This window comes from Cornus florida, unplaced genomic scaffold (assembly GCF_030987335.1).
Source record: "Cornus florida cultivar Cherokee Brave unplaced genomic scaffold, ASM3098733v1 CherokeeBrave_3.0.0_Hap2_Chr06, whole genome shotgun sequence".
Taxonomy (NCBI): Eukaryota; Viridiplantae; Streptophyta; class Magnoliopsida; order Cornales; family Cornaceae; genus Cornus; species Cornus florida.
Genome location: NW_026775576.1, coordinates 87,285,948 through 87,309,106, shown reverse-complemented (window position 1 = coordinate 87,309,106; position 23,159 = coordinate 87,285,948). Strand labels below are relative to the sequence as shown.

Here is a 23,159-nt window from a genome sequence, read left to right as displayed (position 1 = left end):
TCCTTCTTTTTCTCTTCTCTCCTGATCCTAAGAAGAATGACTATCTTTTATTTAATTCTCTCTCCTGTTTATCCAAACATAAATAGAAATTATTACTTGATTAGGTTATGACCTGCCCAAAGTAACTATGCTATCATAGCCATAAAGAGAGAGAAGGGAGTAATATTAATAATGCCGGCAACAATGGACTCCCAGATTGTGATCGTAGCTCACATTCGCCGGCGGGTTTCGCTGCGGGTTTATCAGCTCCGAATCACCTTCCTGTATGGTTGAAGCAACTCTCACCCTGTATGGTTGAAGCAACTCACACACCCAATGCCTTTGCATATAAAGCTTACAATGGTGCACAATTGGGACGAGGGTGTCGCGATTTATATCCCTAATCATCAGTAGTCAAATGAATTGACTGTTTTGAGAGTAGTCTTCACAAGATTTAAAACACTTCCCCAGCGAAAATGAATTGAGATTATACATCACGCACTTGTGCAGAATCAACACACTATTCACTACAGTATGTGGTTTGGTTTGTGCAAAAATTTCAAACAGAGCAAACCCATAGTTCAACTAAGCAAGACTCGGATTATAGATCAAATCAACAACATTCACTCAAAATAAAAAAGAACACGAACACATAATTCTATCCACCAATTATATTGGGGAAAAAATAAAAATGAAACAATTTTCCTGATTTGAAATAGAAACAAAGGAACCCGCCTCCATAAACATTTCAGAGAAATGCAAACACGCGGGAAAAAAAGAGAGGTGTTTTGATGGATTAACAAAGGAGTGAGGTGAGCTTGATTCCCTCTCCAATTAGGGTGTGCTTAAGATCAGCATATGCTATTTAGCTTTCTTGATGAGGGTTGACGTTCTGAACTCAGCGTCATCACAGATGAAGCTCCACCAAAGGAAGGTGAGAGGTATGGCGGTGGAATGCAAAAGAGCATGAGCATCTACAAATCCCCTATAGGGTGGAAAGTCATACATTTCCAAGAGCATGGTAAGACCACCTCCAACCACCGCCGCCCACAACTTCCAACGCGAAGGATGTCGAGTAACACCAGCCCAAACAGCCCAAAAAAGAAGCTGAACTATGCCCATGGCCATGCATACTTTGGCGTTCAAACCTGAAAACTTGTGAAACTCATGTCAGGTTACGTCCATGAAAGCATCATTCAAGTGATACACAAATAATAAAGAAGGAAGCTTAGGCTCATAGACTGACAAAATAAAACTTTCCAGCATGCCCATACACTTCTCTGGGAACATTTTTTCTTTTCCAAATCTTTTGATAGGCTCACAAATTATATTGTTAGAGTATTGCAGACCTTATCATTTAGCATTTTAATTGAACAAAGAGATTGCCTTAAACTAAAAGCCGCATTACTATACTTAGGAGTTAAGCTATTAACAGTGCACCAAGCAATGTGCCTTTATTTTATAGAACTTTCCCAATATTTACAAGAGAGGGGGAGAGAGAGAGAGAGAGAGAGAGAGAGAGAGTGTGTGTGTGTGTGACAACCTATGTGGGCAAGTGTGATGTCGGTGGGTGCGAGACATTGGGCGAGATACATGTTGCCCAACCTCATCGTCTAGGTAAGGTGAAGGATATGTGCTTATATGTGCTAGTACTATCTCCAAATTGAATGAGGCCTAGTGCGATAGAACCCAAAAACAAAACCGTGCGGGCTCGGGTCCAAAATGGACAATATCATATCATGTGGTGGAGTGGACTGTTACAAATGGTATCAGAGCCGGAACCCAGCTGGAAGTGTGGCCAACAGGGACGTTGGGCCCATTACAGGTTGCACAATCCCACATCGCCTGGGTAAGGTGAAGTGCTGGATTATCAAGTTCAATGTGGCAGTCTTAACTAAAGTGTTAATTGAACTTGGTAACAGGAGTAAATACAACTTGTATTTACAGACTAAATCATGACAATGATTACTAAAGAAATCAATTAACAAGATTAACCATAACTAAAACCACAAAAAAAAAAAAAATTTAACAAAACCATGAAAGCATTCAAGTCTTGGGTTTTGCCTACTCACTAAACTTTAAGCAGTGCATTTGCGGACTTGAAAGAAGGAAAATTAAAAACAGAAAATACTATAAGATATTAAGATAATTTCTTGTATGACAAGGAAAATTTGTTTTATGCTAAAAACAGAATAAAGGGGATATAAGATTAGGGTAAAACGATTGATACAGAAAACCATTTTTCAGGATCTCTGATTCCATTATGACAATATTTTTCTACGTATCATTTAGCAGAGCATATCAACAAAAAAAAAAAAAAAATGTTGAGGCTTGAACCAACAACTGGCATGGGCATGATTACTGAAGTAAAATGAATTTATTCATGATAGATGGTCAACTGAGGCTGATTGACCATTTGTAATGAAATCAAGGACTACACTATTAAGGAAAAAGGAAAAAGGAAAAAGGGAAAAAGGGAAAAAACACTAAGGGTTTAAAATACAGTGCCAATGAAAAAAGACATGACCTGAGATTTGAAAAGATATTTCTAGACCAAGCAAAATGACAGGGTTAGGCATTGGAGAAAGGCTTTCCTAAGTCAACCATCCCATTCAGGGGAAAGAAAAAAAGAAAGAAAGAAAAGAAGTTGAAACTCCGAACTTTCGAGACATATGAATGTGCAACTATGATGAGTTTGAGCCCATAAAAATGTTTGATATGCTATGCCATGTAAAAGCTGCTATTATCAGCGAGATTATAAATAGGAGTTGTCATGCCGCTAGTTTTTAAAAGAAAATATCTTTCTCATTCTGATTTTTCTTCAAAAAGTGGAAAGTGAAAGAGTAGGCTTACCATAGTCGAGTTTATAGAAGTTCAAATACAAGATATGGGTTGTCACAAATGCTACCAGTGGAGCTGAAACCATTACCCTGGAAGCCTCATCCCTTACATTGAAAGCTCGCAATATAGCCAGAATAAGGGAAAAACCAAGTAATGCTACAGCAGATGAATAGTCTAGCCTCTCTGTCAAACCCACATTTCTGCAAGTAAATTAGCTACATAATGTCATACTAAAGAGAAACATAAACCAGCAATAAAATGCGAAAACATAAAGCAAACAAATTTGGCTGACTCCTCATAACAGACTACGGGTTCTAAGAGAAGAACCAGACTGGGTTTATTTCATTGTTGGGCAACAAGTAGCAAGGTTGGCACTCTCATTGAAGTCAATGGCATGCACAGTGGAGTCAAATCAGCAACAAAACAGCATACACAACCATAACAGTACATAGGCCATTATTCAGTGCTTGACCTGCCCACGAGAAGTGCTAAGAGGATACGACTGGAACCAGATATAACCTTTAGCATTGTTTTTCACAAAGTGGAAAGCTTTGTTACCAAAAGCAGTATAAGGGGCATGTGCATTATAGTATCTCTAATAACCTGTGTCCCACACTCCCATATAGGAGCTAACCCTTTTGTGAAATATAAGGGTCTGCTCTCCGATTCTTGAAATTTAAGTACATTTATAAATTCTCAAATGAATTATATATTACATGTTTGAGTAAAAATATTAATGTTAAAGCAGTTTCTTCCAAAAAAAAAAAACCTTCAGCTTGCTTCCAGATCTACACTCCAGATACAACAGCATGGGCATCAGCTCTGGATATATATTTTCTTTTAAAGAAAAAAAAAAAAAAAAATTACGCACAAAGGAAAGGATTGCTTACCGACTGTGGAAAACAGCACTCCAGAACCAAGCATTCAATGATAAGATCCCGTAGATATGCCACAAGCCAGTGTACTCATAATATGTCTTTCTATTTGGCCTTAAAGGCAATTTGTAGTAAACAAGGATGAAAAAGGACACCCAACCATGAAATTGCATAGCGAGATTGAGGGCAGAAAGAGCCACAGAAACAGGTTCCTAAGAACATGGATGTTTTTAAAATTAGTAGGCGCAAACTGTATGAGCAACTGAATAACAGATTACTCTAGTATAGAGAACTTATTGCCCATAAAGAACATGTAAGAACCTGTATTCCAAAAACACGCCGAAATGGCCATTTCCCATGATACTTCACTGGGCTGTCACCGAGTTTCTCTCTTTCCTCCTCCCTAGCAAGCATACAGTGGTATTGGCAGTCACTGCGGCAGTCCCACTGTTTCCACTGCAGATAAAGTGGTTCTTGCAGATACCATAGACCATCAATAGCTTTTCCATCAGAAGAGAATTTACAATGCTGGAAGCATTTGTCCCCAACACATCCTGTCTTCTCACATTGCTCAACACAAGCCCTGGCAAACCAACATATTTGATACATCAAAAGCAATAGGTACATAGGGACAGTGAAAAACAAATCTATCTGCATGTCTTTGTTCGGTCAATACAAAACAGTCTGTATTATTGATTTCAGTTTGTATATATTTTTCAAAGTTAGTTGAGTTTACCTCAATCCAGGGGCAAATTGGAAAATTCAAAAAATCAGCAATGGCATATCTATAATCATCATAATATCTCGATGCTGATTGTTATCGAGTGTTATTCGTCGACAATTCGAGTGTTTCAAGGAGGTTAACATGATTCAAATCATAAAACCTGCAAGCTTGGACGACTAGCAGAGGGGATCAATCACAAGATGAATAGTCTTTTATTAAGGAGGTAGATTGACAATAATATGTCTGAGAAGGAACAACTGGTATGAGTCTACATCTAAGGTGATTCTAGGGTTTATAATCTGATACCTAGGGTTGCACTTCCCTTTCTTCTGTAATGAATTGATCTGCCGGACTAGATCCCATGGTTTTTTCCCATGGGACTTTTCACACAAAAGTTGGTGTTCTCTTGTGGTGTATGCTCTTTATATTTTTGCACTACTAGTAATTATTTGATGGATGCGCTGATATTTAATTACCAAAATTGGTCAAATTTGAATTATTGTTAAAATTAGTTACTTTAGCTTTTGAGACATATTCACCTCCCTCTAGCTCTAGTTTGGGGTCTTGTGAACTCTCACGTAGAGCCTCGTATGTCGGTCGTATCCCCTTTCTTGAATCTAATCTGCGACATATATTCTTTTAGTTTACAAAGCTTAACAGAAACTGCAAGTCAAGTCAGCCTGGGAATCAGAGAACTTGGGAAGACTATTGTGCATTTTCCTTTACCAATACAAAAATGTGAACAAATTGCTCGCATTCAATTTTATTATATAGAAATTCACGACCACATTCAAAATCCCTGTTTATTCCCCTCATCCTTCCCTTTTCCACTCACTCTTGGGCAAAGTCGTCAAGCTTTCAGCCTTTCACTACATACTAGGTTTTTATTGATGGGGTTCTTGCCTTGTGAAGAGAATGATCCACAATAGAGTTTAAAAGAAAAAATAAATAAATAAAGAGAAGTTAGATGACATATAAGATGATAGAATAACAAAAACAATAATGAGATTAACAGGGATTCCTGAAGCGAGAAAGGGGTAACGGGGAAAGGGGTGGTTTCATGTTTTCTTGTTATGCAAATGAAATTTCCCATGAACAAGATTTAAAGGAGCTGAAAAAGTGAACGCGATCTAACTAATTTTACAATGTCAGAAATGTCACACGTCCTTTTCAATCCTTTTGCATCTCTAGACTTGGAGTGAGAGGAGATAGTCAGTATGCTCATAAGCAATCCAGTCATATCCTCGATCCATAATTTCAATTGTGCTGCAAGCCCACCATATAACCTCTGCACAATATCCAAGCCCAACTGGTTCAACTTATGATCAGTTGATATATTGGCACGATCAATTCATCATCCTTCCTCTCAAAGGCTTGTGGAACAATTTAATTATCTTTAAATCTAATCCCAGTCAACATGTGGAATCAAGTTGTATGCTTAAGCATTCCCACCAAAGAGATCTTAATCAGAGGTTGCATGTAAGATTATAATATAGTTGGCTTTTTGAAGTCTTCATCCTAAAAGGGCCATTTTTCACTAGACATTGTCATAAAAGGGTGGAGCTTTGTTCAGATGAAAAACTGAGCAATAGCCATTGATTAAAAGTTCTGATATACCTGAGGAAGCCAAATTACTCAATAAGATTTTTTCCTTGTCAAGAAAAAAGTAAAAAAAACCACCAAAGTACATAAGTAATCCCTATTTCTCTCTTTTCCTCCAGCAACACTTTTCTAGAAACCCTAAGATTACAAGTAATTTAGTACATTATATTATAACAGCAAGTGGCATTCTTGCATACATTATTTTTTGTTGCAAGGATTTGGAGATTTTATTTATTTATTTATTTATTATTATTGGCTAGGATTTGGAGGGTTGTACATACTAAAAGAAAAATTTACAACTCACATATGATTCCACCCAAACCAACCAATGGATTAGAATCATTAGACAAGCTTTTCAGGTATGGGGCTTGGAATATTGATAAATCTTTTCCAGATCTATGGTTAGGTTGGCATCAGTCAAGGCCTTACATTACTTTTATTGTGATTCTAATATTACATGCAATATGCTTATATTTTACATGTCGAAAATGATCATGGCTTTTATTATGAATGTTAGAGAAAATTACAGTTAGGAATACCTTTTTCAACCAATATTTTAGCAATCACAAAAGATATGAGAATTATCTAAGCCAATTAAAGTTACAAAAATAAATAAATAAATATAAAGAAGCAAATAGGAGGGAGGGGTGGGGGCATCTCTTCAAGAATTTATTGCCATGGAAGCAACTAAGAACAGTAAAATATGCATTTTCAACCATCTAAGTCAGACTAGAGAGCCCTTTCTTCCACAAACATCTCCAGGTCATGATTTTGAAGATCCAAGAGAAGGAAATGCAAAAATTCTAAGAAGGATTCAGCTTTGCCTAAAATACGAATCTTTAATAAGGATGATTTGCATAAATTGTAATCATGCGAAATTCCAGGTAAAGGTTAAAATGTTTATAACAAACTTAACCTTATCCTACCTCTCAAACATACAATTAGAACCTTATCCTACCTCTCAAGGTCCCCTTTGTCAATAATATACACAGGAAGTTTCCGTAAGCTAAATTAGATCTTGTACAAATATCATGCCAGCTAGTAAACTCTTAAACACTAAGTTTCAATTTATCTTTGATTTTCCCCAATAAAAAATAATTAACAATAAAATTCAAGTCAACGAAAGAAACGTAGTTAGTTTAAGCTCAGTTGGGTCTTCTTTGTTCTCCAGAGTCCCAAACAATAATAAAAATCAGCTTATTTTCCTTTTCCTAGACTTTCTCAGCAACCAAACGGAGCTCAACGGAAAATCCAGATGTCAATTCAAGTCCAAATCAAGCAGAAGAATAACAGTAAATTTAAACCACAAATCACGAAACAAAGTATACTATTCTAGTGGAAGACAACACATCAATCAACTATTTATTGAACTCTAAATTCATCAACACGTCGAAATTAATGAATAATTAGAAGAAAATTAAAAAAATAAATAACTAAACAGAGCTTACTTGTAAATCGGATCAACTTCACCGGCACTTGCGTTGAGCACACCAACGAGACACGAGAGCACAACGAAGAACACAATCAATTGACATTGTGCCATCAGATTCAGCAACTGGAAAAAGAGAGGTATCGAAAGTTCATGAAAAGATGTAATCGACGAAAATCTTTCATGAATCTGAGAGAGAGAACTCGAAATAGCTATCGTGTATGGAAGATGATTGATTTACATAACAAAACTCAACTCCTGAACCTATCTGTATAAATACATATGTTACCGTATATATAATATAATATTATATATATATATATATATATATATTTGAAATCGATGAGAGACGTGAAAGCGACTGAGAGAGAATCGAAGTGATGAGCTTGAGAAGGAGGAGATTATTTTTTGTGGTGGTGGTGGTTTGAGGAGTGAGAGTGGGGACAACGGGGTGAGTAGAAACCAGAATCTCGTGAATGACACTCTCTGGGGCCGCTTCACGAATAAACACGTGGACTTCCTCCGCCTCATCTTTTTACCATAATAACCTTTCAACATATTTTATATTTATATCTTAAATAATTATTATTTAATGATTATTAAGCAACTACTTTCACATTATTGACAATTGATTTATGTCAACTCCAATTATTGCTTCTTCTTCTTTCTCTATTAATTTTTTTTCCTAATGAATCCTTGTGATATTCACATTTTAATTTAATTGTTACATAGACCATTATCACTTCATGAAACAATTCAATTCAGATTTTTTTTATTAAAAAAAATATATATTAATATATTATTAAAAGATATCAGCAACACATTGATTAATCGTAGCTATGTTATGTATATAATAAATTTTTTGATTGAAAATTCAGAACTATAATTCAATTGTTAAATGCATTCGCTCTGACTTTATATTTGATATTTTCATGCAATGAAACATGTTAACAAATGACAATATGAGAAAATATAGTTGTAAATAATTCTAGCTATTTTATTTGCTTACAAATTTATTTTCTTTATTTGAAAAAAAAAAAAAAAATCCATTTAAATATCATCATTGACTTGTCTATACACACACCCACACAAAATGCATATAGATTTATTAAATTGCATATATGCATTATTTTTGTTTTTAAATGATTAGATTTAGAGGTAGAATATATGTAATGTATGTATGTGTGGAGGTGAGGCTTACATTTTACACCCTAATTTTTTATTTCATGATTCAAGAGATATGGGGTGTCAGGCATGTGCTTTTAGGTTTCAGCCATTTCCACTCCAGGGATGCAAAACACTATCCGAATTTAACGAATTGGAAGTGTTTCATTACGTATGCTTATAATATACGTATTGTATGCAAATTAATTTTGTCAAGAATTAAAAAGGTCATCTTTATCTTTAAAAGTAAAAAGTCGAGAGTTTAAGTTTTTATAGAAACAAAAGTGGTGTAAATATATTTATTGTCAATAAAATAAAATAAATAAATAAAAACTCATGAATGAAAGCTACACCTAATTTTTTTTTTTTTTTTTTTTTTCATAGATAGCAATTGAACTTTTTGGCTTGGTTTGGTGGAAAGAAATAGAAGGAAAAGAAAATTAATGAAATGGAGAGCCATGATTTTTTTTTTTTATATATAAAATGTTAGAAGAAAAAAAAAAATGAGAATGTAGGAATATAGGACCATATTTACTCACTGATGAGTAGTACATTTACAAAATCAGACAAGACACTACAATTTCGGAACAAAAAATAAGTATGTCATCCTAATAATTATTGATGTGATTTAATCACAAATGTATACATGATATGTGATTACAAAAATAAATAAATAAAATCGATAATAATTTTGTTTTTGGAATAAATTCAGTCACCGGCCTCTAATTTTGCAATCATAAACTATGTGTACATTCATAATTGAATCACGTTAGCAGTAGTAGGAATCACGGATGAGTACGTAAGTATTGTTACAAAATAGAAAACTAATAATTTTTTTCTTTTTCAAAAAATAAAACTACGTGGTAATAAATAACAAACCTGAGACACTGGTTGAATCGTATTTTAAAAAAAAATGTTAATATTATGGGCTGAACATCAGACATGTTGCCTCTCGGCCTCTCACATGCCCCTATGGGCCTACGGCCTTCATTCATTCAGAGGGCTCATTTCAAGAATTTGAACCCAAATGGGTCCATTTAGTGGGTCCACATTGGATAAGACAACACAATTTGAGATAGTATCAATTGGGTTTGGGTGAAGTGACCAGAAAAAAAGAAATTAGAAATTCCCAATCCTCCTCCTACGAATCACCTCTGCTCCCCTACCACATTCACCGTCGACTAGCTGCGACTGTCGCATAAACGATCCTCTCTCTCTCTCTAAACTTTCTCTCTCTATTGTTTCTCTCTCAAGTCTCAACACAAACGTTTTCCCCCTGTTTCAGAGTACGGTAGAAGGAGAGAAATGGAGCTTCTGAACATTTAAGTTCCAGAATTGTAGGTAAGAGAATTTCTTTTTAATTTGATTTCTTCGTTTAATGTTTTATTTTATTTTAGCTATTTTTTTTATTTTTTATTGTTTTAGCTATATTATCTCTGAATTGATTTCGATATACGTCTCATGAACCTTAAATTAATTAAATTTTGTATCTTTTATTTGATTAATTATACAGATAGGAGGAAGAAAATTAGAAAATAAAAAGTATCCATTGTTCGTAATATAAACACTAATACAAGTACTATAATTATATATGCGGGTTTAGAAGTAAATTTTCAAGAATCCACTGACAATATAGTTTCAACTACATAAATACTATTAATTGGATATTATTCATTGTTGTTACTTGTTAATTAGCTTTTCCGATGGTACAATTTAGGGTCCTTGTAACTCTCATTATCATAGCTGTCATTCTTTTATGCTTTCTAGTTTGTTTGCTTTAGGATATTAGAAAATAGAAATCAGTCCACTGAGTATATGATATGTTTTCTTTTTTTAAAAATCTTATTATTATTATTATTGTTTTATGGTTCTTCCGACAAATTGACAATGCTGCTTGGTTGGTTTTCTCTCAATTGTGTTGTCAAGTAAACAAAATCCTTGAATAGTTGTCTCCTCAAGCTGTCATTACATTTTTATGAGGCTTCTAATCTTAGTGGCTTTTTTTTTTTTTTTTTTTTTTTCTTTCTTGCAGTTATTAAGTCTAGATGTTAATTGTACCACCCATTAGAATTCACATGCTTGACTCTTGATAATTCCAAAGTCGTGCAGAAATTTCAATGGGTCAGAACTCAGAAGTGCTCTATTTTTATATCATGCTTATCAACTTTCATTCTTTTCAATGAACATTTTGACATTTGAAAACTAGAAATGTTAGAAATTTTGCAAAAAATTGTAATAAAGAAGAATCATAATTTATTTAGTAGAACCCCTTGCCATTTTAATGGACGGTGATGGTTTAATTCTGGTGGTGTATATACCAGAACAGTAGTTAATCTCTTAAGACTGAGACATTTGGATGCACTTGGAAATTGAATAGCTAAAACATGAATATCTGCGTTTTTCAGAACCTTCATGCCCTCATTTAATACTTTGATCCACGATCTCTGAATTTATCAGAAGATCGTTGATGTTATTCATTATAGTGATCACAAGTTACTTGAGCTTAATTTTCTCTTTCTTTTTCTTTTTCTATTTTCCTGTCATTTATTAGTTGTAGTTATGTACTAATTTTGTTTAAAGAATATATCAGCTTGAACTTGTTATTAGTCTGCCATCTTATTTGACCCTTCTTTTTCGCAATTCAAAGTAATTTTCTTTGTTTCTTTCTTTTTATATATTTGCTTTGATAATTTTTTAAGTTCTTTCCTCTCTAGAGAGGTGAAGAAACATGTTCTTTCTTGACTTAGTTTGTCTCTTCTTTTCTGCATCTTTTGCTCATTTCCACCTCTAGGATGGTTAACAAAGGGCGTATAGGGAATAGCAGTGAGTAGTTTTCCCCATTAATTTTGCACAAGAGAATGTGATTCCAGTGTAAACTTTAGCGTGAGGATTTGACATTTGTAATATGTAATAGCAATGAAAATAAAGTAAAATAAACAAGAAGAAGCTAAATGCCATAACCAAATTCTTAAAACATTATACTGGTGATGTTGATGATCAGTGTATGTTTTATTTGCAATCACATGTTTTTGGATTCTAATGATATTTACTTCTCAAAGTAATGCTCTAAGCTGAAAAGCGGATCTCCGAAAAGTATGACCTATTATACAAATAGTTTGGCTAAGATTTGAGAACTTTAGACTCCCACATTCAGTTTTTTATTTTTATTTTTTCCTTTTTAATACCTTTTATTATTCTTTTGTTACCCTTGTTTTCTGAGTTTCAATATTATGAACTATTATTAATATAATTATTAGTATTGTTGTTTTGTTGTTTATTTATTTATTTTTTATTTTTTTGTGCCTCGTGTTGATTTTGGACTCTTTGATGCATGTCCTGTTATGGGTCTGTTCTCTTGTTTGATCTCTGATGTAGCAGAAATGTAAAAGAAAAAAACAAAGCTTTTTCTCAGTTAGCAAGGTGATTATGTCCATCCAAGTGATAGGGCGTAAATAAATTTCAAAATCATGTTGGGCAAATAACCTGAAACATATTAGTTAATTGTGTCAGTTTCTGGATAGATATGAAGTGATTTCAGTTACTATTATTTGGAAGACGTCATGTGGATGGGAAAGGAAAGTTTTATGGATGTTAATACGGGAGCATCTGCATTCTTTTGTTGCACTTCTATAAACACTTTTGCGTTGAGCAAAAAAATTGATACTAGAAAAGAATATTTTTTCTTTTTTGGAAGTGGTCAGCACCAGAAAGCCATATTGGATATCATGTATACTGTGCAATAAGTAAACACATTTTGTGTGTGTGTGTGTGAATGTATTAGTAACACATTTTGTGTGTGTGTGTGTGAATGTATTAGTTTTTGTATATCTATATGTTGTCATTGTGAAGAAGTTTTATTTAAGCGACCCCACCAACAAGCCTCATTTTTTTCTTCTTCTAGGAAAAGCATCCTGATTGGTGTCTGTATACCAGAATCTTCAATGGCACATCCTCTAAGTTTGACTTCTACTGGCTTCCTCAAATTGGGCTTGATTCCTAAAACCAGAAATTATCATGGAAAAATCAGAAATTTTGTTTCGAAATCCTCACCTGGGTTTTTTACCGTTCGAGCTGTGCAAGAGAATGAAGGGCCTCGAAGGCTAATTGACATTATTCGACTTGTGCCTGACATCTCAAGGAATTACTTTAGAACTCCTTCTCGGAGGGCACTTTTTGGGGGTATCTCTTTATTGGGTGGATTTTATGTGGCTCAAACAATCTCCCTATCCTTTGGAGCTATAGGAGTCAACGATGTAATTGCTGCTGTAGTATGTGTTCTACTTACTGAGTATGTGACTAAGTTTTATTACAGCAGGCCAAAGGTTACTTTCCCCATTGCTCTCCTGAACAATTTCAAGATGGGTTTCACTTATGGTCTATTCATTGATGCCTTTAAACTTGCCAGTTGAATTAAAAGCATCCAAATTGACCAACATGCCATATGTGGGTTGGTTTATCCTGTCCCGGCTTCTCTTATAGGTTTGGTTTATAAGATACTCTCTTCCAAAATTTGGTGACTATATTTTAGCAGATATGTGTCTCCATTTCAAATCTTCCTATTCTTGCCATTTGATCAATGACGTCCTTATATTTTTTCTCAATTTGTCTCCGATTTGTATACCTATCATGACCTCCTTACACACTCATCCTTCTCTCTTTATCTTCTGGGCACTTCACTAGATGGTATTTTGACGCATGAATTTCTTGGTCTCCCTAGGTTTGCTACTGTTTAAGCAAGCGCTGTTGTAGTGTAAAACATAATATCACAACCTTGTTGATGCTGTTTTTGTTTATTTATGAAGTTGGGCAGTATATTTCTGTGTACTTATTTCTTTTTAGAAGTACATTTCCCACATTGAAAGAACTACTCTGGTCGTTTCTATGATTGTTATCCTTCACAGCGAAAAACCATCCTTGATTTGATCATCCCGTAGCTCCCTTTTGCTTGATTTAATCCTGACAGCCACAATTTGCCCTAGAAAGTAGAAACCAGCATCACTGCCTTTTTGGTTCATTACTGTCACAGCAGAAACAATATTAATTTGTGATTTCTTCTTGATTGAAGTGACATTGTACAACTCAGTAATATTTGAAAGGAGAGGCACAAATAATAATCTCCGAACGGGTAACGGGTAAATTGTGATGATTTTGCCAGCAATAAATAATTTTTACACTCTTGATGTTGATATGTTTGAAATCATATGAGGTTCAATTATACCAGGCAAGTGAAAGAACTTCCATGCTGAATTGAAATGGAGAATTCAGAAAAATTGTCTTGTGAAATATATGATGCATGATAATCCCTGAATAGATGGGGAAGCCCCAAGTTATACAAGTGTGTTGAAATTGGACAACCAAACATGCCCTAATGTGTTGTGAAATTGTGTTGTGAATTTTGCTTTTTACCGTTTACATTATGTTATCTAAGGGCTGTAGTGTAACGTTATTTTCACTAATTACATAATGCTTTTTTGTTTTTCAAGGGAGGCCATATTCGCACTTTTGTTTTTTAGAATTGCACTCTATATTTATTTATTTATATTTAAAAAAAAATGACAAGAAGGTTCGTTAATGTATCACTCCCTTATTTTATATTATCACAACTACCCTCTATATTTCAAACTGTAACTTATTTATACCTTATTTACTTTCTCTAGCACTCTCTTCTTTCTTTCTTTTTTCCGTCAAAAGAAGTAATTTATTTAAGAAATAATCTATTTAAATAATTATTTAATTTGAGTTATTTATTTAGTCAATTTATACTGAATTTGATTATCATTTGTTATTTATTTAATTTTAATTATATTAATTAATACATGTTTAAGAATTGATTGAATATGAGTGGCATTACATTGCAGTGATAAAAAAGAAAATACTAGAGGAAGCAAAAAAGTTAAAAAAAGAAAAGAAAAAAAGAAGTTATAAAGAATAGTTATGGTAAATATTAAGTAAGGGGGTGATAGTGATTTAGTGATGAAAATTATTTTTGATGACAGTCTATCATCAGCCAATCACTATCAGTTTTGAGTTTTCACAGTGTAATAAAAATAGCTTTTATTGATTTTAAAGCAATAAAAAATCTTTTTGTTCACGGTTCTCAATTTTCAATTGGTATTCCTACTGTATATAAGCAAACGAGAGTATAAAATTTAATAGAATATGTTATTTGTTAGTATATTGAAATAATATTAGAAGTATAAAAAAAATACTATAAACAGTATTCTATTATATATCAAAGCTACATGGTGAAAGATTTTTCTATGGCATTCTAAAATTATGTAGCTACCTACGAACTAAATATCAATTTTAGAAAGGAAAAAAATGAAAAAGAAAAAAGAAGAAGACTTATAATAGGAATTTAAATGACATAGAAAAAATAAATTGTAGTTAATGAAGTGGTGGAAGAAATAGATGTTACATTGAATTGAAGTGTTGTGTTAACATTTCTTTTTTTTTTTTTTCTTTTTCCTCTCTTATTAGTCTCCACACACGCGCACGTCCTTATAATCTTTTTTTTTGTTCAATAATTATTCACCATTAAGTCTACAAATTTTTTTTAATCTATAATTCATTTCTTCCTCTTCTTTATTTATTTATTTTTATATTAGTTTTCATAATTAGGTTCATTTTTTTCATATTTAAAACTGTATTTTTTTTTCTCAATAAATAATAATAAGAATAATATAATATAAACCATTGTAATAAAATTGATTTATAAAGTTTTCAATTTTAAATTATATAGTATTAGTTCGGCAAGAACTCTAGTTAACTTTCATTTTTAATTTTTTGTTTTGTTTAGTCCTTAAATTGTGATTCCAGCTCTCCAATCTCGAGCTTCTCAGACCTTAATCAGCCGTTGATTCAAATTACTTCATGTAATGATCGTATCAGATCACCGACCGTTTCAATCACTGACACAAGCTTGTTTGGACTCTCCTTACCACTCCCTCAATCCAAGAACCCAATAATCGACTATGGATGTTGAAGGAAACAACCGGGTATACCAACGTCTCGGTCCTTCAAACGGTAGCAAACATCAAAAGGTCTGTTTCCATTGGAGGGCAGGCAATTGCTATAGATTCCCATGTCCTTACTTGCACGGAGAATTACCGCCACCGCAGTCTATTGGCAGGTTGGTATTTTCTTCATTTTTTGTGGTTATTCATCAAATTAGTTTTTATTTTCTTCTTTAATTACTTGATGCTCTTTGATTCTGAGAAGACATTGGAGATGGAAAGGAGAAAATGGTTTCAAATTTAGATTTTTTTAATTGGGTTTTATGGTATCAGAACCCCACTGCGTATTCTACTAACATTGCTAATTTGTTTAGGACTGTTTAGATGCACTATCATGACATTTGAATCAAAAGATTAAAAAATGGAAAAAAGTGAGAACTGAGAACTGAAAATCAGAAAGCTGTACAAAACCTGTTTGGTTGACAATTTCTGAGGATCTTTTTCTGAAAACTTAGGGCCTGCTTGGCTTGGTTCGGTTTGAACGGTTTTTTGTTTTTTGATAACTGAAAATCAGAAAACTGTAGAAAAACCTGCTTGATTGACAGTTTCTGAGAACCTGTTTCTGAAAACTCAATTAAAAGAAGGCCTGTTTTCATAGAACTATCATTTATAATTATTTAGAAACATTTTTCTATTTTCTGAGTTCTTGAGAAGTATTTTATGAGTGACAAACCAAGCAGGTCCTTATTTAGAAAAAGATCTGTATTCAGAGAACTATATCATTCTCTGAAAACAGTTTTCAGTTTTTTTTTTTTTAAATTTTGAGAACAGTTTTCTGAGTGACTAACCAAGCAGGCCCGAGGAAGCTTTTAAAACTAAAAAAAAATTGAGAAAACAAAGCAACATGCCACCTCTGATATGGATTGTATTTTATTTTATTTTCCTTAATTTTCTCAGCTACTGAATGAAGGGTGCTGGAATTTGTTCATGTATTGTTGTTGTCAATGTTTTATGCAGTGTACTAGCCTGATTAATTTGGGCAGTGAAATAGGTTGCATGCTCAGTGAAGGGCCATGGATATTTGTGGGTCTACCAAATGTTGTCAAGGTAAGGCGGGAGTCTTAATTTCCATCCTTTTATGTCTTATTGTAGTTAAGTATTTCATTGTTATTGGTTCTTTCTAGGTTTCTTAGTTGTATGAGTATGATGCAAATTGTTCGTTGGACTTGTTATGATGATATTGCAGGCGTGGAATACCCAAACCGCCATTGATTTGAGTCTTAATGGACCTGTTGGACAAGTCTATACCCTGGTTGTGGGCAATGATATGCTCTTTGCAGGTTCACAGGTAAGCTTTTCATTATGAATTATATTGTTCTTCTCTTGTTAACTGTATTTATTTACTTTTATTATTTTGTTGTTATTTTTCTTAATTACCATGTAAGAATATTTCTGCAGTGGCTGTCACACTGTTCTTAAGGACCTTCTCCTTGTAACTTATGCAATTTAGCATTTTAACATGGATGAGTCGTCATAGAAAATGTTCAATAGGTACTCACTGTGCCATATTTTGGTTGGTTAGGGCTTTAGACTTTATATTTCTTCTCCTAATATTATGGTGATCAGGAATTCCCGTAGCTTTTGGTGGAGTTATAACTATAGCCATGGCTTTGTGCAACTTGAGTCCTACTAAATAAAATGCCTTGCATATTTATATTTAGTTTTTGTTCCCTCTCTCTTCGATATTGGCATATTTTTCTTTTCTTGAAAGAAGTACACTTCTGATGCAGGATGGGACCATTTTGGCGTGAAAATTTAATGCTGCTGCCAACTGCTTTGAACCAGCTGCATCCTTCAAGGGTCACACTCTTGCTGTTGTGACACTAGTTGTTGGTGCTAATAGGCTATTCTCCGGTTCAATGGATCATTCTATAAGAGTAAGTTGGTTGTGGTGGGATATCCTGCTGTGATTATCTATGATTTATTGGCAAGAATTTTTAAATTACTTTCGCTTCCATAATCGTTGCTTGAGGTTTTTAATTATTACCTTTTGTGTGTCTGCTTATCCTGCTTTCCGGGTATGGAGCCTTGAAACTTTGCAATGCATCCAGACTTTGACCGAGCATACTTCAGTTGTAATGTCTGTTCTATGCTGGGATCAGTTTCTTCTATCATGTTCATTGGACAAAACAATAAAGGTTGGTGTTTCTTTTTATTACTAATATTGTCCTTGCACCCACCTCTCAAGTTATTCATTCAAATGTCCTGTTTACTTATCCTGCTTCCAGGTGTGGGTTGCTACTCAGAGTGGAAAGTTGGAAGTTACATACACCCATAATGAGGAACATGTAAGTTTCTACGTAAAATATTTCCCAATTTTATATGTGCACGTGTATGTGTTTCATTTTAATCTGAAAAATCCTTGGCTAGCATTTCAGCCCTTTATATGTGAGACTTCTGGCTGACCCCATTCATATGGGAATAAGTCAAGGATGATGATGATATGTGAGACTTCTAACATTGATGATGATATTGATTTTAGAAGAGTTCGTATTTTTTGCTAGAAATCTTTGCATAAGTTAGTGGTCACTTGAGGAAGCTGAAGATGTCATTAGTTACTGGTAATGAAATCCAATGTATAAGATCATGGAAGTATTTTGGGTGCAATAGATGATGGTTCATTGAGTCTTGAAGAAAAAGAGTTTTTAATGGCCTGATGTGTTTTAGCCTACGATGCATTTTTATATTAAATTTTAGGAGTACTTTAGTTCTTTGTTAAATTAGATTTAGGACAGAATATAATCTTTTATGACTTTTCGTCATTGATGTGGCTGCTTATTAGCTACTTGTTGACTGGTCGTAGGTTACCTGAAGTGCTTCACTATGGGGTACCTCCTTAGTATCTCTTATACGTGCGGTTGTAAAGTTTCCTTTAAAGGAGATTATTGGAAGAGATAACTTTTAATTCGAATAATTTTGTTGCCTTCTTCTTAGGTTTGGCTTTGGAGCCCAATAGCTCGTGGTTTTAGCGTTTCTTTCCCAAAATTGCAAAAATATGCTTTAAAAGTATGATTTTGCTAGTTTTAAATATCAACCAGAGTGTTATTTGGGCCCACATATTCTTGCATTTACCCAGATTCACTACTCAACCTAAAGCAAAATCCCTTCCTCCCTCTTAGAGATTGGGTTTTGAGCCTGGAGAACTTGACCTTCAGTTCACCAGGTGTATTTGGATATGTGGTTATATACTTATATGTTGATTTTGGGGAATCAGATATCACTGTAATTAATTAAAAATAAAAAGTAGTTTATTAACAATTTAACTTAAAGAGACATGTTACTGAGCCTTTGTTGACTGGTTTGTTTCAACTTTCAAGGATTAGCGAATTTTTACTTTTTGTAATAAACTCCTGTCCTGAAAGATTGGTCTGTGTTACTTATCAAAAAAAAAAAAAAAAAATGAACTGGTCTTTCTTTCCTTTTTTGGATATCTTAATAAAGATCCACTTTGAAAAAGTTTACAAGTGTTCTAAGATTTTCAGAATGTCTTATCTGATTTGATTGTAAATGTATTAACTTTGATAAATGAGGGTTACTTTATTCCTCATTCAGGGGATGGTTGGTTCTGAAATATTGTACATTTTACCTAGGTGTTCAAGTGCTTGCCTCACTAAAACATCGAAATTTTAAGATGGACTATTGTGGGTTCCTGACTTCCAAACTACATGTGGCATTCAAGAAGATAAATTTGTCCTTACCTTGTGTCTTATTTTGCAGCTTATCAATACCAAGCTACTTCTAATTTTTACATATGCTTCAACCCTAGGTATTGGTGAAGGTATAGTATAAGGGGAGTATCCTCAAGGTCCCCTTAATAGTTATTTAGTATTCGTAAGCTTGTTTGCTTGTGTGGCAACTTTCTAGTCCTCCTGAGCTGTCTTGCCCTATCTTTTGACAATTTCGTGACTTGTTTGTATTCAGTTTATGGTGACTAATATTTTAACTAAATAATCTCTTCAAAAGCTTGTAATTGGCTCTGGGGTTGTAAAAAAAAAGTGAAGGGTTTTCACGAGCCATGAGCAGCTCACAAAGCCCTTTTACAGGTAGTTATCAAACACCCGAAAGGGCTCCTTTTCTTCTCTTCAGCTAACCTTGGTGCTGGCATATACTAGCAAGTACCTCCTTGGATACTCTCTTTTCGTTGGATAAACCAGCAGCAAGGACCTGTTTAGGCTGTTTTCCTCATATAACATTTCTTCCTTACTGTACATATAAAAAATTTAACTACTTCGAAAACTTAGCCGTTTCCCAATGTCCAAATGTTAAAAATGTTATAAAACCCCCTATAATATACAAGTCTTTTAACATGTATATTTTAGGGGGTTTTATAACATTTGGACATTGGGAAATGGCTTTGTTGTCGAAGTAGTTAAATTTTCATCTGTACAGTAAGGAAGAAGTGTTATGTTATATAACATATGCATCTTTCTCGTGAAATACATTTATTTTGTAGCAGAGCAGGGCGATAGTATTTGACGTAGCCTTTTAGTGCACTTGGAATTTCACCATCATTTTCTGATATAATATTATAAAGGATGGACATACGCAATAGGCATGTCAGACACATCTTTTATTTACGCTCATGTTGTGTGCTTTGATCAGGTATTTACACATTTTGGGTTGCTTAGGAAAGGGCAAGGGCCCAGTAGGTGCATTAATCAAGCAAAAGCAGAGATCATCTCTAAGGTTGGGAAATCGTAGGCTACTTCTTGATGATTTGTTTTTGGCCCTTGCACAATTTTGGATGATTCATCTAAAGTCACTGGTGCAAGCATGTTAAAAAAATATTTAAATAGTAATGTTGAGTCTATTTAACATTGTATTGTTTACAGGCGTTGTTGTGCTGTTGTATTAAGGGGTTATGTTTAACTTGACGCACACATGTTAAAGTATGGCTATTCTGTTCTCAATAGATAGATTAGGATCGGTGATATGTAGAGTTAGATCTTTGTTCTGGTTAATGGTCTCTTGTGATTATAGCTGGTGGAGGCTGCTTTCTGTTTGGAAGTGAAACTTATCGATCTTGAAGCTGGTTTCCTACTACTGCGCTGGGAAATAAATAATTCTTGCATGGGTCTATGTGCTCTTACGTATAGTCTCATATTGTTTAGCCTCGGGACCTGATTAAAATTGAAGGGGAAGTCTCTGTATTTTTTGACAGATTGATACATGTATCAAATAACCAGTCTGAGTCCCGCTAAATTACCTTACTCTTTAAATGCCAGTGTTTGAGTTTGAGTTTGAGTTTGAGTAATTAGGTCCAAGTTGCATTAAGAAACCCAATTCTTTGGGAAAGTAGGCGTGTCGTATGTGTTGCTTATACCACCCTGTAGTGGTAGGAAAAGGTTGTTGGTACTCCATCTATTTCTGTTTGAACCATTTGCAGACCCAATGGTAATACTCTTATGGGGTAGGATTGACAGGGGCATTGCTATTTGTGCTGTGACGCTATTTTTGAATATAACTCATCACTTATCAGAGTAGGTAGAGGTTTCACGTGGTGGGCAGAGTATCCCATCAGATGGGGTTGGGAATTTTGAGACTATCATGTTTTATAAAATATATAGGACATCTTTTGAGTCAGAAATCCAGCACCTTAAATGTAATTGGTTGCCAACATAGTCGTCATCATCATATCCTTGCCTTTGTCCCATACGAATGGAGGTTGCTAACAACATATTGCGACTGCTATGTTCTGTCAAAACCTTGTACCAATATTTTGCAGTTTCTTGTGTTTTGTTTAATTTTCTTTATATCTGTTCTCAAAAATAAAAAATCTATATTTTAATGGTTCCACCTGCCTGCTACAGGGCGTGCTCACTCTCTGTGGGATGCATGATGTAGAAGCCAAGCCGATCTTGCTGTGCTCTTGCACCAATAACTCCGTCCATGTATATGATTTGCCATCGTAAGTTCTTACTTTTATTCATTATTTTACAGTATTCCTTTTTATTTTTCCTTCAAAACGCTTTTACACCATCAACTTGTCATCATTAGTTCATCTTCTTAGTAGGAATTCCACTGATATTTCTTCTTTTTCCCTTCAAATGCTTTCATGCGGTTCATTCTAAATGAAGATTTCTTTTACTCGATGCAGTTTTTCCGAGAGGGGCAAGATATTCGCGAAACAGGAGGTCCGATCCATGGGGTTTGTTTTTCACCGGAGATGGAGCGGGTGAAGTGATAGTATGGAAGTGGTTGGCTGAAACAACAGCTGCCTCATGAGTCATGATGAGTGGCGCTGTCTTGACAATATATATCTTTTTTCATAATTTTTACAATATATATCTTTTTTTTTTCATAATATATATCTTTTTTCATAATTTTTGATTTAATTTCATGGTTTCTTGACAATGTACGAGTTCATGGAAAAAATGAGAAAAAGATGAGTGAGTGCCAGTTTTGAGGTTCCAGAGAAGCACATCATCAATCATATGGTATTCTTTTTTCTGTATATGTAAGTTTGTAATGGTCCAGAATATATATTATCCAATTTCAGTCACAAGTGTGCTCTATATCTACTTCTTTATCTTTTTAATTTTTTTTCGTGTTGCAATTATGATGGGTAAATTGTTAAAACACCCATAATTATTTGTGTACATGAACTGCTAAAAAACCATAAAATAGTTTTAAATTGCATGGAACGTCAATGGCGGTTGAACTCATTGTCTCTCCTTTTATTATTATTATTTTTTAATGAGGAACCAATTTATATATGTGTGTGTGTGTCCATTTATTTAACTTTTCCTTTGTTATTTTTCTTTTCTTTTCTAAATAGGTTCATATACATTTCTTTTCTTTTCTTAATAGGTTCATATGTGTGTGTGTATATATACACACACATATATTATAACACACTCCAATAATTGTGTTAATGATGTTATAATTAACTTATGCTTTGTTGGGATGAAAAAATGAATGAAAGAGGGTGGGAATGGATGGATGAGACATTTTTAGGGAAGTATGATCTTTTCTTCACTTTTTATTTGATTGGATGAAACAAATGATATAAATGATGGATGAAATAATATTTTATTTATTTATTTATTTTTATGTTTGGTTGGAAAAAAGTTAACAAAAAAGGAAAAAAGAAGTTACAGTATAAAGAATAATAATAGAAATGATGGATGGAATAGCACTTTTTAAAATTATTTTATTATTATTTTTTTTAATGTTTGGTTGGAAAAAAGTTAACAAAAAAGGAAAAAGAAGTTACAGGACATAGAAAAGTAATAGAAATGAGGGATGGAATAACACTTTTATTATTATTATTATTATTTATTTTTTATGTTTGGTTGGAAAAACGTTAGCAAAAAAGAAAAAGAAGTTACAGTATAAAGAATAGTTATGGTAAATATAAAATAAGGGGGTGATAGTGATTTAGTGATCATTTTTGATGACTATCATCAGCTAATCACTATCAGTTTTGAGTTTTCACAGTGTAATAATAGCTTTTATGGATTTTAAAGCAATAAACAGATTGGAAATCTTTTTGTTCACTGTTCTCAAAAATAATTTTTCCTCGAAAG

General features: G+C 33.7%; 2 protein-coding genes and 1 pseudogene across 3 annotated transcripts; 2 read left to right on the top strand and 1 right to left on the bottom strand.

Annotated features, from left to right (window-relative positions):
* Positions 1-559: 559 nt before the first annotated feature.
* On the bottom strand, positions 560-7,861 carry LOC132312615 (uncharacterized). Of its 2 annotated transcripts, none has more exons than XM_059811042.1 (5): positions 7,470-7,857; positions 4,017-4,278; positions 3,711-3,907; positions 2,833-3,020; positions 560-1,127 (listed from the first exon to the last, which is right to left on the bottom strand). In XM_059811042.1, the coding sequence occupies exons 1-5, from the start codon at positions 7,562-7,564 to the stop codon at positions 841-843; spliced, it is 1,029 nt and encodes a 342-aa protein (XP_059667025.1). In that variant the 5' UTR covers positions 7,565-7,857; the 3' UTR covers positions 560-840. The 2 variants fall into 2 exon arrangements, with proteins under 2 accessions (XP_059667025.1, XP_059667026.1); XM_059811043.1 differs by having other exon boundaries at positions 841-1,134; positions 7,470-7,861.
* Positions 7,862-9,684: 1,823 nt separating this feature from the next.
* On the top strand, positions 9,685-22,143 carry LOC132314513 (zinc finger CCCH domain-containing protein 17-like; annotated as a pseudogene).
* LOC132314514 (uncharacterized) lies at positions 12,556-13,023 on the top strand. The gene has a single exon (XM_059813370.1). It carries the CDS (start codon positions 12,556-12,558, stop codon positions 13,021-13,023), a length of 468 nt encoding a protein of 155 aa, XP_059669353.1.
* Positions 22,144-23,159: the final 1,016 nt, after the last annotated feature.

Coding starts and splice junctions, on each gene's coding strand:
- LOC132312615 (XM_059811042.1), bottom strand. CDS start 7,564: ATGGCACAATGTCAATTGATTGTGTTCTTCGTTGTGCTCTCGTGTCTC. Junction 3,021..3,710: donor AGTGCTGTTTTCCACAGTCG/GTAAGCAATCCT, acceptor ATTTACTTGCAG/AAATGTGGGTTTGACAGAGA. Junction 1,128..2,832: donor CTTCTATAAACTCGACTATG/GTAAGCCTACTC, acceptor ACAAGTTTTCAG/GTTTGAACGCCAAAGTATGC.
- LOC132314514 (XM_059813370.1), top strand. CDS start 12,556: ATGGCACATCCTCTAAGTTTGACTTCTACTGGCTTCCTCAAATTGGGC.